This window comes from Microtus oregoni, unplaced genomic scaffold (assembly GCF_018167655.1).
Source record: "Microtus oregoni isolate MIOR12 unplaced genomic scaffold, Mior012 000036F_ref0000092, whole genome shotgun sequence".
NCBI classification, from domain to species: Eukaryota; Metazoa; Chordata; class Mammalia; order Rodentia; family Cricetidae; genus Microtus; species Microtus oregoni.
In genome coordinates, this window is record NW_024543095.1 from 22,978,699 (window position 1) to 22,996,849 (window position 18,151).

The following is an 18,151-nucleotide window of genomic DNA, read 5'->3' on the forward strand; positions in this document are numbered from 1 at the left end:
CCAGGCAAGTGTGCTGACTGCTGTAATTTCCCCCTTTTGGGAGATGACAGTGACATTCTTAGTCAGCTGGCAAATGAAACTACCTAGAATTGGCAAGATTTGGGCTCAGCAAGACACCTTGCTTCATGTAAGTAACGTGGAGAATGATCAAGGAAGGCATCAACTTTAGACCTCTGCAAACATGCGTGCGCACACACATCAACATGTATACACACATCCAAAAAGCCTTGCCATGCTGACAGTGGTAGCCCATACCTTTAATCCAGCACTTGGGAGGTAAAGAAAGGTGGATCTCTGTGAGTTCTCTACAAAGCAAGCTCCAAGGTAGCCAGGACTGTTACACCGAGAAACCTTGTCTTAAGGAGAGGTGGAAGATGACTTGTCTTAAGCGAAACAATGAAAACAAATGTAAGTTTCTGTAGCTAAAGCACTGAATCATCAGTTAAGAGTCTGAAACAAGAGAATTGCAAGTTCCAGGCTAGTCGTGGCAGTATAAGGACATTCTGTCTTTAAAATGGGCCTGATTACAAAAATAGTGTATTTATTGTTGAAAATTTCTAAAACATTAAAAAACATATCCTCATCTAGCAATAACTACTTATTTAACACTTTTGAATTTTAAATCACGGATAAAATCTTTAATTTTTATGTGTGTTTGCATATTGCTCTCATTTGTATAAACACAATCTATATACATATATGTCTGTCTTTAATGCATTCACTGAATTTTGCAGGGGTTTCCAGACAGAGTTTGTCTGTATAGCTTTGTAGCTTGTCCTAGAACTAGCTCTGTAGACCAGGCTGGCCCTGAACTCACAGAGATCGCAGAGATCTGCCTGCCTCTACTCTACCTCTGCCTCCCAAGTGCTGGGATTAAAGGTGTGCACCACCACCACCCAGCCATGCACTGAATTTTTATCTCATGAGAAAGTTGTTATAGAATAGATGGGGTCTCTAAGTGATATATGTAAAATAAAATCCACAGAAAAATATTGTATTCTAAGGGTTATTAAATATATCTATACGGACTAATTTTGATGGCGATGTTTTTTAAAACAAGAGACTCATAGAACCTAGGTTGACCCTCAACTTCCCATTCCCTTTGGTTCACCCTGAGTGACGGGATTGCAAGCACCTGCTACCATTCTCATTGGATCTATATTTAGTGCCCTTCTTTTGTTAACTAGTTAAAGAAGAGAATTTTGAGTTTTTGTTTGATAGAGTAAGACAGAGTGTGTGTGATAAGTATAGGGTATTTGTGGGAAATGAAGGTATCCCCTGAGCTGCCTCTCTAACCAGGTTTTGATCAAGGCATGTGGAGCAAGGGAAGAATGAGAAGAGAAGCTTAGAGAAACCTCAGGTGCCAATGTATTCCATAATTAAGTTTACAAGTCTCTTAGACACTTCACCTACAAATTTTAATGAATACCGTGGAGGCTGCATTCTAGGATTGAAGTATAAACTCAGTGACAGAGAGTACAAATCACATGTGTGAGGCTCTCAAGTAATCCTATAATATAAAGATTGTATTTCATTTACAAGAAGAATATGTTAGGATTTACACTCTAGCAGGAAGCCTAAAGCATTACTCCATCATAATTTTAATGTCTAAAATAAAAGGAAGACTTATGTCAATTTTAAATTATCCATTTTAGAAAATGTTAGGTCATAAATACTCTGTGTATCTCTACTCTTATGTTTTTGAGACATTAGTTTTGAATCTTGATATATAGCCCAGACAGGACTAGAACTTGCTGCGTAGCCCAGATTTGCCTTAAGTACACCATCTTCCCATTTTAATTTACCAAGAACTAGAGTTACAGGCAAGCACTGCCATTCCCACCTTTAGCTTTTTCATTTGCAGATGGAAGAGAGAAGTTCTGGAGATTGGAGTTGAACCGAGTACATAGTTCTACCTAGAGCTATACCACTGATCTGTGTATATTTACTTTTCAATATGTTTCAGAAAATAGTGCTTAAAAAACAAATTTGACTATAACCGTAGCACTCGGGGGCAGCTCAAAACCAGCCTATACAGCATAGCAAGTTTCAGGCCTGCCAGAGATATATAGTGAGACCTTGTCTCCAAGCAGGATACAAACAAAAACAGATATTAGCAGTAATTAAGTCAGTAACGTTTTGCTATTTTTTTTAGTAAAAGCTCTTCATTTGTAAATTCTTCCTTTGTTCTCATGTAAAGTTTAACTATTGTGTTTATACCCGAGTCACAAAAATAATTTACATTCATTATAGTTTAAATTAAAATGTTAAATCTGGATGAAACACAAAGAAGATAAAGGTGACAAGAACCTTGTTGTTGGAGTATCTTCTAGTGGTGAGATAGGAAGAAAAGTAGATTGTGTTTGAAAATGTTGAAACAACAACAAAAACAGAATACAAAAATATCTTGCCTAAATAAGGCCTGGTGATTCATGCATATAATCCTAGCACTCAGGAAACAGAGGCAGGTGGACTGCTTCAAATTCAGGGCTAGCCTGGAAAACTCTAGGCCAGCATGGGCTGTAGAATGAAATTTTATCTCACAAACCATTGTTTTAATCTTGGCTAAAGTGATAACATTATTTGTACTTTATTCCAGACATTTTTTTAGAATAGTCTTAATAAAAGTTCTAGATACTATTTCAGGTTGTTCTCCTACCATTGAAAGTCATATATCTGTTTTTTAATATTGTGAACTATAGGTATTTTATTCCCACTTCACTAACAATGGTCTGTTTTATAGAATAATGATACTGAAGAAGAAGAAAGATTGTGGAGAGACCTTATTATGGAGAGAGTTACCAAATCAGCAGATGCTTGTCTTACCACTATCAACATCATGACATCTCCTAACATGCCGAAAGCTGTGTACATTGAAGATGTAATTGAAAGAGTTATACAGTACACTAAATTTCACTTACAGAATACACTCTATCCCCAGTATGACCCTGTTTACAGATTAGATCCGCATGGAGGTTAGTTTTCTTTTTTGTACTGATAGCTTGGTTGCTGTTTTGGGTTTTGGTTTTGTTTTTTCTTTTTCTTTTTCCTTTTTTCCCCCACACTACCAGAATTATCCATTGTAAATTTTCAGTGCTAGGTGAATCAGAAACCAGTGATTTTAATTGGCTCCCAAATTCAGAGATTATGCACATACAATACATAATTGACTTTGACTTTTGACTAGAATATAAAAGCTTAATAACTGTTACATTACTTTAACATCTATAGGTTGAAAATCCAAAATGCTTTGAAAACTCTTTGAGGGGCTAGAGAAATGACTCAGCAGTTCAGAGTGCTTTCTATAGAACTTGAATTTGGTTCCCAGGACCTACACTTGGCAACTCACAACCACCTATAACTCCAGCTCCATGGGATCCAACACCCTCTTTTGACTTCTATGGGCTCCCAAACACATAGCATATACATATATACACATAAATTAAATGTAAATCTTTAAAAACTTTTTTAAGGATGAGCATGAAATACAAAAAGCTTTGGATTTGGGGGGGAGGGATTTATGATTTTTAGATTAGGAATATTCAAGTGGTAAAATCTATACAAATATTCCAAAAATCTGAAAAACTTTTGAATAAGAGATATTCAACCAGTATTTATTTATAATTGAAGTAATTGTTCCTAATTAGAGAAAATCCCTTCTAATTTAGTTCAAAATAATGCTTACTTGCAAAATGAATTGATTTAAGATATTCTCCATATATATAGCTCCATAACCTGTACTATATGATCAGTACAGTAGTTAAATATTCATATAGTTCATTTGATTACTTGTGTAATAATGCCAGGTAATTTAAATGAAAAATATAATCTTACTATCTAGTTTGAATGAAGGGGGGAAAAAAAGAAAAATCTGTATAGTAGCCACTGTAGTTTACCAGACATTTGTTAAAGGATGTTCCACTACAGTACCACTAAGAAATAATTCCTCTGTTAATCAACACTCATCTGTAGAGGCTTCACTGTATGTTTATGAGGCACCCTGAAATGTTTGTGTTGTCTTAATTTAGAAGATAGTGCTGTAACCTCCATGGAAGAGTGCAAAAAGTTAATAATACTTTTCCTATCTTGAATCCTCTTTTATTTTAGGAGGATTATTAAGTTCGAAGGCCAAGCGGGCTAAATGTTCTACTCATAAGCAGAGAGTAATAGTAATGCTTTATAACAAAGTTTGTGACATTGTTAGTAGCTTATCAGAACTGCTAGAGATACAGCTTCTTACAGACACAACAATTCTTCAGGTAAGTTTTTTGTTTGTTTGTTTTTAAACATTTTGAACACTTCTAGGCGTGAGAAAAATCTTAGTCTAGTATACTCTTCTTCACTCGGTAGTAATACCAACACTCTGTTCAACTTACCCATTCAGAGTATTTTATGTGTAAATTAAAGAAATAGAGATTCTGCAGCATTTTAAAGGAAGTACCTACCTGAGCTGAAGAGAAAAGAATACTACATAAATTCCAAACTCTAATTCTACAAAAAATAAGTTCATGTTTAAGAATTTGTGATATTTTCATCCATGAAAACAAAATTACTTTTGTTCCTTTAATTCCTTCAGTAGGGTACAATGTTACTGAGGTGTGGCTGTTAGAATGTAGTAGGGTACAATGTTACTGAGGTGTGGCTGTTAGAATGTAGTGTAGGGTACAATGTTACTGAAGTCAACGAGAAACATACTAAACAATTAATCTTGGATTTTTCAGGTTTCATCAATGGGAATAACACCTTTTTTTGTGGAAAATGTCAGTGAACTACAATTGTGTGCTATTAAGTTAGTCACTGCAGTAAGTATAATCAATTTGTAATTTCAGTTACCCACAAATGAAGTAAGAGTTTCATCACTTGGTCCAAACTTCCAAAAATTATGATATTGGATTTATTTTTTTCTTGTTTTCCATTAGATTTTTTTCATAATAAATACTATTTTAGTCTTACTATATTTTATTAACAGGATTTAATTTCACTGATCATGCTTTCCTTGAATTTAAATTTTTTTCTTTTTAAAATTATTGTAAAAACCAGAATTATTTAAAATCTTAAATCTTGTCTTACTTCTCTACCCAAAGTATCATATCCCTCAAAACAAAACTTTATACTCCCTCACTTTGGTAATTAATAACAAAATTTGAATACATTTCTTTAGATCATTACTTTTTAAATTTTATTTATTTAACATTTCCACCTCCTCCCATCCTCCCTTTTCCCTCCCCCTCCCCCTCCCCCTCGCTCTCCAGTCCTAAGAGAAGTCAGGGTGCCCTGCCTTGTGGGAAGTCCAAGGCCCCCCTCTCCATCCAGGTCTAGGAAGTTGTGCCTCCAAACAGACTAGGCTCCCAAAAAGCCAGTACATGCAGTAGATTCAAAATCCAGTGTCATCATTGGCTTCTCAGTCCACCCTCACTGTCAGCCACATTCAGAGAGTCTGGTTTGATCACATGCTCATTCAGACCCAGTCCAGCTGGCCTTGGTGAGCTCCCATTAGATCGGTTCCACTGTCTCCGTAGGTGGACGCACCCCTCGCGGTCCTGACTTCCTTGCTCATGTACATTACTGTTTAACATGTTGAAAACATTTTCATTCTGAGTAACATGCCTACTTCAGTTTTCCTTCAGATAAAATATTGTCCTAATTTCATACTATTTTTATTTTTTCTGCCTTAGTAAGTTTAATTTATAATTTTATAATTACTAAACAGGTATTCTCAAGATATGAAAAGCATAGGCAGTTAATATTGGAAGAAATTTTTACTTCACTTGCAAGATTACCAACTAGCAAGAGAAGTTTAAGGAATTTCAGGTAACTATAGTAGAATTTAACTACAATGGAGAATTTTGTTATGTTCTAACTGCTATATATTTATTCCTTACCACTTCTGTCTGGTTTATTTTTTTAATGGTTATAGGAAAAAACTACTTCAATCAGAACTACATAGATAGCTTAGATTTATGAAAAAATACAGCATAATTTGGGAGACTTAAAGAAATTCATTGATCTGAAATAAAAAGATCTGTGGCAGTTCAAACACTGGTAACATTTGGACCAGTTAATGTCTTCATGCCCGGGCTGTTCTGTGCTTTCCATAATGCTTAGGCTCATATCTAACCCCATAGAAACCTCCCCTTTCAGTTGTGACAGTCAAAACTGTTTCTAAGCACTAGAGGTCAAAATGTGCTACATGAAAAGCATGAGAAATGTGGTTCAAAAGACTTCAGACAGTTTTAAAAGATTTTAGGAACTATGATAATAAAGTTAGGCTTAATCTTTTAGACAGTATTTAACTATTCAATAATTTTAGGAAGCTAAAAGATGGCTTTAAGAGCAATATAGAAGGGCTGGAGTGATAGCTCAGCATTGGCTACTCTTCCAGGAAGGATTGCATGTTTGATTCCCAGCACCCACATGACAGTTTACAACTGTCTGTAACTCTGGCCCTAGAGGATACACCAGCCATGCACATGGTACACACATATACATGCACATAGAACACCCCTAAATATAAAAAGAAAGCCTCTGTGAACATCAGATATGTACGTAATACACAGATGTACATTCAGGCAAAACACCAATACCAGTACACATAAAAATAATTATTTTAAATTGAGAGTTGCACAGAACAGACTGATTAAATGCTGTTTATTCACTACAGACATTTATAAACTCACTGCTGTAATCAACTTTATTGCCTGTTATCATAGGTTATCATCAGTTATATAATTCCTAGTGATTAGTGCATTGACCCTGGTATGTAGGGTTATTTTGGGGTTGGTCCTGTAAAATAATTATTTTTGTTTTTATGTAGTTTGAACTAAGGGTGCATTGATAAACATCTGTTCAACTGAAGAAAACCGATCAACATGCAGATGAATTATTGCACTTCTACAATATTTGTAGAAGCAAACACTTGGAAATTGATCTTATATAATCGTGTTTCAGTCCTCATACTCTAGTACAGATAATGAACTAGATGCCTCAGTAGGTAAAGACTTTTGCAACCAAACATGATGGCCTGAATTCAAACCCTGGAACCTCACATGTCGGAAGGCGAGAACTGATTCCCTGAAAGTTGTCCTCTAAATGCCAGGTCTATGATAGCAGGCACACACATTACTTTAAAGTGAGACACTATTATTTCACACACAAATATACACGTCCATGTAGGTGATTTTATTTTTTTTGTTTGTTTGTTTTTTTTTTTTTGTTTTTTCGAGACAGGGTTTCTCTGTGGCTTTGGAGCCTGTCCTGGAACTAGCTCTCTAGACCAGGCTGGTCTCGAACTCACAGAGATCCGCCTACCTCTGCCTCCCGAGTGCTGGGATTAAAGGCGTGCGCCACCATCGCCCGGCTCATGTAGGTGATTTTAATACCAGTTAACTATCCTACTCAGCAGGTGTAGACCAGAATACATTGGCATTTAGAAACCTCAGACTTTTATTGTTCTAACTTCTTCAATAATTATTCATTTTAACTTTTTATCTGTGATGCATAAAAATAGAAAATTTTATATTAAATACTGTTTTTCCTCATGAATAGGCATTATTTGGTGTTTTTTTTTTCAAACTATTTCAGAAATATACTCAACTGTCATAAAGCAGTAATGCACGATAAAAAAAAGCATATTGAAACTTTCGAGTCGTAATGAAACATGTAAAATGTGACTATTTTTAACTCTGATTTAAATTGTTCCTTCTTCATTAAAGGTTAAATAGTAGTGATGTGGATGGAGAACCTATGTATATTCAGATGGTTACAGCACTAGTTTTACAACTTATTCAGTGTGTAGTTCACTTACCATCAACAGAGAAGGACCCTAATTCAGAAGAAGACTCAAACAAAAAAGTAAGGAAATATTTATTTTATAACTTTGTATGTACATTAAGGATTGGTAACACCTATACTTTCTGTAATTCTTCTAAAACCGAAATTCTTATCTAGGGGTTCATGATTGGGGTTTGGGTTGTAGATCATTATAGTAAGTTCTGGTTCCAACTCTTCTCTGGGCATTATGAAGCACGTAAATCAACAATACCTAACAGGCTTGTTACACCAGCTTGTAAAACTCAGTTGAGAAATGAATGTCAAGGGGAATATCAGAGTTAGGTGTCTATGTGTGCATACATATAATTTAGTATGGAATTGACATGGAAAATAATTTAATGTTCTCTGAGTGGCAGCTAAGGTTTGCTTTTGTTTTATACAGTCTATTGATACTTATTTTTAGTATACTGAAGGCTTTATTTGTTTTATTTTGTTTTGTTCTTGAGATGGGTTTTACAGTGTAGCGCTGACTGTCTTGGAGCTCACTCTATAGACCAGGCTGGCCTCAAAATCACAAAGATCTTTACCCCTCATGTGCTATGATTAAAGTGTGTGTCACAATGCCCAGTTCTAGATTATATAGTTTTACTTCAACGACAATTCCAAAGAAACAAGAGTTGTCTATCTATAGTATAGAGTGTGTGTGTATGTGTATGTTCCACACAAAATAAACAAAATAAATGTAGTACAAAATACTGTTTTTCTCCTTTCTAGATTAGATTAGTCTAACCTTCCTTTTCCATTGGTGACTATTATCATAAGTATGTTTATTTCTATTTTATATATAGATTTGAATATGGTTATTTTGTTTTACAATTTATGCATAAATTATAATGACATGAATTCATGGCTAATTTTTTTAGCTGACAGTTTTTGTCAGATTTGTTTTTCCTTGAGATTGACACACAACAGTTCCATCAGAGTTTAATGTTAAGAATCTTTTTATAGCCGGGCAGTGGTGGCGCACGCCTTTAATCCCAGCACTCAGGAGGCAGAGGTGGGTGGATCTCTGGTCTACAGAGCTAGTTCCAGGACAGGCTCCAAAGCCACAGAGAAACCCTGTCTCGAAAAAACCAAAAAAAAAAAAAAAAAAAAAAAAAGAAGAATCTTTTTATAAGGTCCTTGGAAGCAGAATTGTTATAGTATAAAAGCATTTACTTCACTGAGGCTGTCCATATTTTCACTTAAGTGATAGTCCCATTTGCATTCCTGCATTCTGATTTTACTGATTCTAGTTACTATAAAATACTACTGTGCTCATTTGTTTTTTTTCTGCTTAATATTACTGATGTAACTCCTTTTTCTATGTTTACCACTGAGTTTCTTCAGCTGTAGACTGACTTTTTATGTCTTTTTTTTATCTTAATCTTTTAATTTCTACTGAAAGTTTCAAATTTTTGTTTACATTGTAGTGGCTTCATAAACTTTGAAGTTAGAATATTCTTCGGTTGAAATATTTATCTGTTTTAGCTGGTTGTACTGGCACATATTCTAACACTGAACTATATATTTCCAATTCTGAAAAATAGTTTTGTACTTTGACTCCATTTCTTCTTTTTCCAGTATGGATTATGATATACAACTACTGATTAAGTATTAATACATTTCTGATTGCTTTAATAAACTTAAATTAATTACCACTGTTTCCATATTTTTATAATTTTTAAAAATGTGTTTAATATGCCAACTGGCTTGTCCTATTTTGTAAAAAATAGTATCTTAAATACGTAAATACTCTCTTCAATAATAGCATACCAATAGCAGCTGGCCTCATTTATTCATTGTTTCTTCTATCTTTATAAAGTTGTTTTTCTCACTGTAGGTTGACCAGGATGTTGTCATTACTAATTCATATGAAACAGCTATGAGAACAGCCCAAAACTTTCTTTCCATCTTCCTTAAAAAGTGAGTAAGATCAATGATGTGGTTTTTATTTTCCATAGTGTGGAGTGGTCAATATAGAAAGAAGACTGATCACGTTTCCTGCCATAACTGGAACCTCAGATACACCTGATCTTTAAAATGAGGAAGAGAATTAAAAATCTAAAAATGTGTGAATTTGCTTCCAGTAGACTCCCAAGTTTTAGTACTGGATTGTTGGATTTCTAGAATTTTCTTTACAAAATTTTGAGGCACTCTGCTTGTAAAGGAAAGTTATGGAAAGATGTTACTCAGGCTTCATGAGAATTAATGCTAACTATAGAAAAATTCATTTCTTCAGAGTTGTTGTAACTTTCAGAGAATAATATCAGTTAATATACTTTATAATTGATGGAAAAGACAATTATAGAAATATATTTATTTATACATCATTTTATTTAATGTACTCTCATATACCATGGAGGAATCTGTACTTAACAAAATTGCAAGCATTATATAAATTAACATCTTTTTTGTTTTTTTTTGGGATTTTCTTTCTTTTTGACTAGATGTGGTAGTAAGCAAGGTGAAGAAGATTACAGACCACTTTTTGAAAATTTTGTTCAAGACCTTCTTTCAACAGTCAATAAGCCCGAGTGGCCAGCTGCTGAACTACTCCTTAGTTTGTTAGGGAGACTGTTGGTAAGAGTATAGCATTTAAAGATTATTAATTACTAGAAGACAACATAATGAGGATGTACTCTGATTCACAGATGATGAATTCTTTAAAAATGTGTAAGGAAACATGAACATTGCATCTATTTTTGCATGTGTATAATTGTACATTTTATCATTGATACCTGTAGAAAACAAAATTGTACATTTTAGCACTTTCATTTCATTACATATAATGGCAATGCTTTTTGAGATGGTTTGGGTGGGGCTTGGACTTGTTATGTCATTGGTTTAAAATATCAGTAATGAGTTAACTGTTTGAAAGCATGAAACAGACTAATGCAAACATTTTGTCATTTTTTTAAGATTATTTCTAAAATTATATGGCACCTTTTAAGTCTCATAGTATAGAATAAAAATGGAAATACAGTGATCTCTTTTCATTTTAAAGTATATTTGAAGTTGTGCAATATAAGTTGCTACAAAACTTTAAAATGCAACTTTTTATTAACTTAAAAAAGTAATACTACTATTCTGAAACTATAATGATTTGTAGACAACAGAATCTTATTAAATTCTTATTCAGTGATATCCCATCTTTGAACTTTAGGTTCATCAGTTTAGTAATAAGTCAACAGAAATGGCTTTAAGAGTGGCGTCTCTTGATTACCTTGGAACTGTTGCTGCACGACTGAGAAAAGATGCTGTTACCAGCAAGATGGACCAAGGGTCTATAGAAAGAATTTTAAAGCAGGTATTAAAATAGAGAACTTAAATTAATATACAAATAGTTGGATATTTGGTTGCTTTTGGTGTGGGGGAACAAAACAGGGTCTAATGTTATCCAGCTTTCTTTCAAAGTTGCTGTGTAGTTTATAGTCAAGGATGACCTTGAATTCCTGATTTTCCCAAGTGCTGGATATTACAGGCATGTGTCACACTAGACCCATTTTAAGAAGTGCTAGGAACCCAAGGCTTTGTGCATTCTAGGCAAACATTCTACCACCTGAACTGTGTCATCTAGCCCTACATGTTCTTGCCTTATAAGAGTAGATTTTGTAGATTCAAGGAAAATTTGTTTTGTTATTTGGTCCTGAATGTGATAAGCTCTCACTATAGTCCCAGCTAGTCTTGTATTCATAATGTCCTCAGGAACTAATCCTTAAGATAAAATTTTAGGTCCTTCTCTGGATTCACTGAATCCAGAACCCTAGGAGTGGAGTAGTCAGTGATTTAACAAACCCATCAGATTGTAATTAGTGCTAAATTTTGAGTGCTGTTGTGTGGTGTATATTTGTACAAATAAGAATTGGCACATAAATATTTGTAATACACTATCAAAAGCAAAAATTTAATATTACTATATTACTAATGAATATAATACTAAGAGTATAATCTATTGCCATCTTTTTTATTTGAAGGGTTTTTTTTTGTTTTTTGTTTTTTTTTTTTTTTTGGTTTTTCGAGACAGGGTTTCTCTGTGGTTTTGGAGCCTGTCCTGGAATTAGCTCTTGTAGACCAGGCTGGTCTCGAACTCACAGAGATCCACCTGCCTCTGCCTCCCGAGTGCTGGGATTAAAGGCGTGCGCCACCACCGCCCGGCCTTTTTATTTGAAGATTTGTTTTATTTCATTTATTTGTGTGAGTGTGTATATGTGTACGTGTGTGTGCAGGTGTCCATGGAAACCAGAAGGGTCCATTGGATCCCTTGGAGCTGGAGTTTCAGACATTTGTGAGCTACTGAATGTGGGTACTGGGATCCGAACTCCAGTCCTCTGATAGAGCAGTAAGCACTTTTAACCTATAGAGTAGTAAGCACTTTTAATCACTAAGCCATTTCTCTAACCCATCATCATTATTTTAATGGTCAAATTGTCCTTACATTTGACTAGTGAGATGCCTTTTGAAGCTAGCCTTTGTGCCTTTTTTGACATGTTCCCTATATTCTTTTTTGGGTGTGGGGCAGGGGAGTAGGTATGTGTTGTGTTTATGGTGTGTGTACTTGCTAATGTGTGTGCACATGGATGCATAGGTGCATGTCTGCACATGCATGTGGATGCCAGAAAGTTAGTTCAGGTTTTTTTCTTTTTGTTTTGTTTTGTTTTCAGTCATTCTCTATCTTATCATTATTAGTTAAAGGACTAGGATTCTTTGAAGAAATAAATGACCCCACATATGAGACACTGAAAGTAAAAGCTGTCTTTAAAGTACCTATTACATCATGAAATAAAGTCTGAAAGAATGATGGAAATAGTACTGGGGAGATAGCTCAGCGACAAAGTGTCATAAAAGCATGGAGATCTGAACTCAGGTCCTCAGAATCCATGCTAAGCAAACTCAGTTAAATTCCCAGAACCTATAAATTCTCTCCCTTTCTATGCCTAAAGTATTATTTCCACAGTAATTATAAAGCTACCTGAAATGTATGATGCATATTATCACAGCTGTTAACATTCTTATTTACTAGATCAAAACTTTGGTATATATTCATAAATACAAAATACACAATGAGTTCAAGACAGTGCTGTGATATGTGAATCCTGTCTCCAGAAAAAAAGAAAAAAATTAGCAGTTGTAAATGTAAATTAGGTACAGAGCTGAATAGGGTGTTTTTGTGATGATATTTACTTCTGATATTTATATCAACCACTTCCCAACTCTTTAAGATAGCAAATAGCTTATAAAGCCAAACTTAGCTATCAGCGTGTTTTTGAAAAACCATACTTTTTGTTTCTATATAATGAGTATACTTTCTTTCCTTCTTCCTGGCTTGTTCCCCCGCTAGGCTTCCATTCACATCTACACTATTTATTAACGCACACCAGTACTTTAGTAGTCACATATCTGTGACTATCATTTGGGAGGCTGGGCCGAGGTTTCCAAACTTGAAGTGAGCCCTGGTACAACACTGTTTTAGAAATGGGTGGGAGGATCAGTAACAGGCAAATAAGTTACCAATAATCTTGTGATTATTGTTTTTGGTTTAGGTTTCTGGAGGAGAAGATGAAATCCAACAATTGCAAAAGGCATTGCTGGATTATTTGGATGAGAACACTGAGACTGACCCTTCACTGGTGGTGAGATTCATTTTGCTTTTTAAATTTAAATTATCTTCAAAAAGTAAGGTGGGGCATTAGAGGGAAAGAAAATAAGAGAAATATTTGGAAATATTTTTATAGATTATCTTCAAGTCTAGGCTAATCCTAAAATTGAATATAGACCTCCTGATGGTGAAGGTGACCTGTTAGCATACAAAGAAGCTGTCAAGTTCATATATATGCATACATACAGTTCTTTGAAAATGTATATTAAGTAGCATATCTGGAATATAACAAACTGTATACAATTTGTATGTTTTATAGTCTTGGCATAAGTTTGTAAATAACACTATGCACATAATGGAGTATTTTCAATTTTTCTAAATAGTGAAATGAAAAAGTTACAATAACCTCTGTATTATTTTAACTACCTAGTAGATTTCCAGTCTGTGGGTATGGAACAAATGCACAGAGTGCTTCAGTGCTGAATGTTTTAATGTATTTAAAACTTGCATATTTTTGCACAGATAAGACAAGAGTTGGAAACAGATGAAAGTCTTTTACCTTCACACCATCTATTCTAAACTTTTCTAGTGGTCTTACCAAATCTACTGAACTATATGAAATGTCCTACTTTAAGTAGTTGATAGTAGTACTCTATTTAATGTAGCTATTTTTATTGTCAGTGTTTTACATTAACAGTTAAATTTTTAGTTAAATGTAAAAAAGGGAAAATCCTGTAATCCAGGATATTTCTGTCTTTACATCTGCTTCTGTCCAAGAGTTTGCTTTAAAAAAAAAAAAAACTTAGAACTTCTATTCCTGATTTAAAATGTTACTAATTACATGAGCTCAAACCTATCTAATGTCTTTCCAGTTTTCTCGTAAATTCTATATAGCCCAGTGGTTTCGTGACACAACTCTGGAAACAGAAAAAGCAATGAAATCACAAAAAGATGAAGAATCCTCTGATGGGGCACATCATGCAAAAGAAATTGAGACAACTGGTCAAATAATGCATCGAGCTGAAAACCGGAAAAAGTTCCTTAGAAGCATTATCAAAACCACACCATCTCAGTTCAGCACATTAAAGTAAGATACAGAGAGAGAAAAAAAATTGTGTGTGTGTGTGTGTGTGTGTGTGTGTGTTGTAAATATTCATTTACAAAGAACATTTAAAACTGCAGTGCTTTTTGTTGTAGGATGAACTCAGATACTGTGGACTATGATGATGCGTGCTTGATTGTCCGATACTTGGCCTCTATGAGGCCGTTTGCCCAGAGCTTTGATATTTATTTGACGCAGGTAAATTGATTGATTGTTCTGATTGATTTTTTTTTTATTCTAGTTACTTTTGGAGATCGTGCACAGTTTGTGTTCATTGTGAAAGCAGCATTTGTCTCTATTCCATGTTGTTTGCATGTCTTTAGCTATGCTTACCATCCACAAACTGATTCTTCTTGTACAAACAAATAGACATGCTTGTTTGACATGAAAATTGTTCAGTTATAAAGTCTTTGATAATACTGTCTTAGTTACACATAGATTTAGTGGAGCTTGATGTTCTTAAATATATATGCAGCAGTATGTTTAACTGAGAATACTGAGGTAAAGACCCCAAAATATAGAGTGCTTTTCCATGTATACTGGTCTCTGTTAAGATTTTGGACTAGTAGCCGGGCGGTGGTGGCACACGCCTTTAATCCCAGCACTCGGGAGGCAGAGGCAGGCAGATCTCTGTGAGTTCGAGACCAGCCTGGTCTACAAGAGCTAGTTCCAGGACAGGCTCCAAAACCACAGAGAAACCCTGTCTCAAAAAACCAAAAAAAAAAAAAAAAAAAAAAGATTTTGGACTAGAGCCAGGCAGTGATGGCACAGGCCTTTAATCCCAGCACTTAGGAAACAGATGCAGGCAGATCTCTGTGAGTTCAAGGCCAGCCTGGGCTACCGAGAGAGTTCCAGGACAGGCTCCAAAGCTACACAGAGAAACCCTGTCTTTGTGGAAAAAAAGAAAAGATTTTTGGATGAGTAAGATGATGTATAACTTGACTTACACATAAAAAACAAAAGGTAGCAAGTTATAGATTGTGTTCTTATATATATTCGTGCTATATTTCATTAAATTTTATGTATTTTAAAATTTATGAGAATGTTAATTTTGCCTGGCAGATACTACGAGTTCTTGGTGAAAATGCAATTGCCGTTCGAACAAAAGCCATGAAGTGTTTATCTGAGGTTGTTGCTGTAGACCCCAGTATTCTAGCAAGGGTAAGAGCAAAAATAATATTTCCTGCTTTTTTATTCAAATTTGAATATTGAAGATTATCTCTCTGCTACAAATGACATTTCTCTCACTCTTCTTTAGCTTGACATGCAGCGAGGAGTTCATGGCCGATTAATGGATAACTCCACTAGTGTTCGAGAGGCAGCCGTGGAATTACTAGGTCGATTTGTCCTTTGTCGACCTCAGCTTGCTGAGCAGTATTATGATATGCTGATTGAAAGAATATTGGTATTTTCTTCTGTTTTATAGAATTTATGAATATAATTTGCCCTAAATGTTACTAAATTAATCTAAAAATATATATATGACAATTACAATTTTATATTGCCTAATCTGAACCATATAGCACCATTCTAAAGAAGGTTATGCTTTCAAGAGGCAAGCTACTCAGTATTATCAAGCCAATTGTTAGTGAAAATAAGATCCATTTTTCAATTACTATTATACCAGTTTTTAATGAGTAATTGATAGTGATAGTAATTATGTATGATAGTTACCTGGTTCTGAAGAGTACTCTAGAGTAATTATCATTGCAGAGTGATTGTGTGTGTGTGTGTGTCTGTCTGTCTGTCTGAAAATTATTTTCATGGCAGGCACACCACCCACTACAAGCATATTGATTTTTATAGAACTACACATTGACACATTCACACAAAAAATTACATATTGCTTCAGGGACATTTATTACCATTAGTATAATACAAGAGTAGTTAGTGCCAAAAGGTTTACTTGATTTAGCTTAGTAAACACTTTGTTGTCTGTATCATAATTAGCATTTTATATGCTGTTGAAGTACCAGACACTATTCTAAAAGCTTATCCTCTTATTCAAATTTGTTGAATTTGTTCTCTGGTCTTGAGTTCATTACTGAGTGTACATATATCCATGTTACATCATATTTTAAAAGTAAATTTGGTAAGCTAAATGTCATGTTTATGATATGGGTGAATATATGCAACATAATCTTCATTTAACAAATAGGAATTATAATGCTTACAAAAAAATCTTTAACCTTGTTTTTTCAAATTTCACACACCTAAAACCTCTAAATTTTCCTAACATATGAAAATACATTTTTGTTCTTAGGATACTGGTATCAGTGTCAGGAAAAGGGTAATAAAGATTTTAAGAGACATCTGTATTGAACAACCAACATTTCCAAAAATTACAGAAATGTGTGTAAAAATGATTCGTAGAGTCAACGATGAAGAAGGCATTAAGGTAAGATGGAAATCTGATCTTGTGAAATATCTTTTTCATTAATGTTTAAAATAATTTAGATACTTATTTAATCTATTTTTTATTTATTTATATATAATCTAGAGTTTATATTAATAAAATATGATCTTTCCCAACCTATCCAACCATTACAGTTTTGTGTATTTAACTATAGAAACTATTCTATCCAGAGATATTGTGAGAATAAAATTATCTCAGTTTTTAAATAGTATGTTGGTTTTCAGTTACAGACTTGCCTACAACCTGTAGGGCATTTTCTTAATTGAGCTTTCTTCCTCTCAGATGTCTTCAGCTGGTGTCTAGTTGTCATCAAACTGTTCTGTATAATTGATCCCTTGTCAGCCTGACAGGAAAACATATTACCGTAAAGAATACTTCTCCTTTCTTGTTTGTCCTCACAATCACACATTAGTGTAAACTTAAAAAAAAATCATAATGTGAAACATTTTACAAACTTCAAAGGCCCAGCCAGTTGGTGGTGGTGTTCGCCTTTAATCCCAATACTTGGGAGGCAGAGGCAGACAGATCTCTGTAAGTTCGAGGCCAGCCTAGTCTACAGAGCAAGTTCCACGACAGCCAAGGCTACACTGAGAAACCCTGTCTCGAAAAACAAAACATAAACAAAAATAGTTCCACAGTCTTACAAATTCAAACATTTTAAAAATTCAGTCTCTTAAAAAAACCAAAGTCTTTTAAAATAGAAAGTCTCAACTGTGGACTTCTATTAACAAAAATAATAATAAGTTAAATAGTTTCTTATTTCAAGAGGCAAAAACCAGGGCACAGTACATTCAGATAAATTCAGGAACCAGACTCCAACAGTATAAATCACTTAATGTCCAGTATCTGGGATTCAATCACAATCTGGGCTCCTTCAAAGAGCCTAGGTCACTTCTCAGACTGCACACTGCAACCCAGCTTGTCTTTTAGACTCAGGCTGGGTCCATTCCAGGGCTGCGGCTGTTCTTGGCCGTCATCCCATGGTACTGATGTCTTCAAATGCGGGGTCTTGTACTGCAACTGAACTGTGCTTTCGCTGATATCCTCTTCATGGTGCCAAACGTCAATGTTTCTCCATGACCCCTTCAGTCCTGGGGCTTCCACTGCTACTCTGGCTACACCTTCACAAGTGGCCTCTCCCAGGGCCAAGCCTCAGCTGCTCTCCATGACCCCTTCATACCTTCAAAACCAGTCCTTGGCTGCCTCTGAACACAACTTGTTGTGT

At 34.7% G+C, this 18,151-nt stretch overlaps 1 protein-coding gene across 2 annotated transcripts in view; it reads left to right on the forward strand.

The window, feature by feature from the left end:
- Nipbl (NIPBL cohesin loading factor) overlaps window positions 1-18,151 on the forward strand; it is a 158,828-nt gene that overhangs the window by 109,429 nt on the left and 31,248 nt on the right. For both annotated transcript variants that reach the window (XM_041631035.1, XM_041631036.1), the window contains exons 17-30: window positions 2,744-2,975; window positions 4,108-4,259; window positions 4,722-4,802; window positions 5,711-5,811; window positions 7,713-7,851; window positions 9,653-9,735; window positions 10,260-10,392; window positions 10,976-11,119; window positions 13,353-13,442; window positions 14,281-14,495; window positions 14,606-14,708; window positions 15,573-15,671; window positions 15,769-15,915; window positions 16,774-16,908. In XM_041631035.1, the coding sequence (XP_041486969.1) occupies window positions 2,744-2,975; window positions 4,108-4,259; window positions 4,722-4,802; window positions 5,711-5,811; window positions 7,713-7,851; window positions 9,653-9,735; window positions 10,260-10,392; window positions 10,976-11,119; window positions 13,353-13,442; window positions 14,281-14,495; window positions 14,606-14,708; window positions 15,573-15,671; window positions 15,769-15,915; window positions 16,774-16,908 (1,854 nt within the window). The remainder of the gene's footprint in view (window positions 1-2,743; window positions 2,976-4,107; window positions 4,260-4,721; window positions 4,803-5,710; window positions 5,812-7,712; window positions 7,852-9,652; window positions 9,736-10,259; window positions 10,393-10,975; window positions 11,120-13,352; window positions 13,443-14,280; window positions 14,496-14,605; window positions 14,709-15,572; window positions 15,672-15,768; window positions 15,916-16,773; window positions 16,909-18,151) is intronic.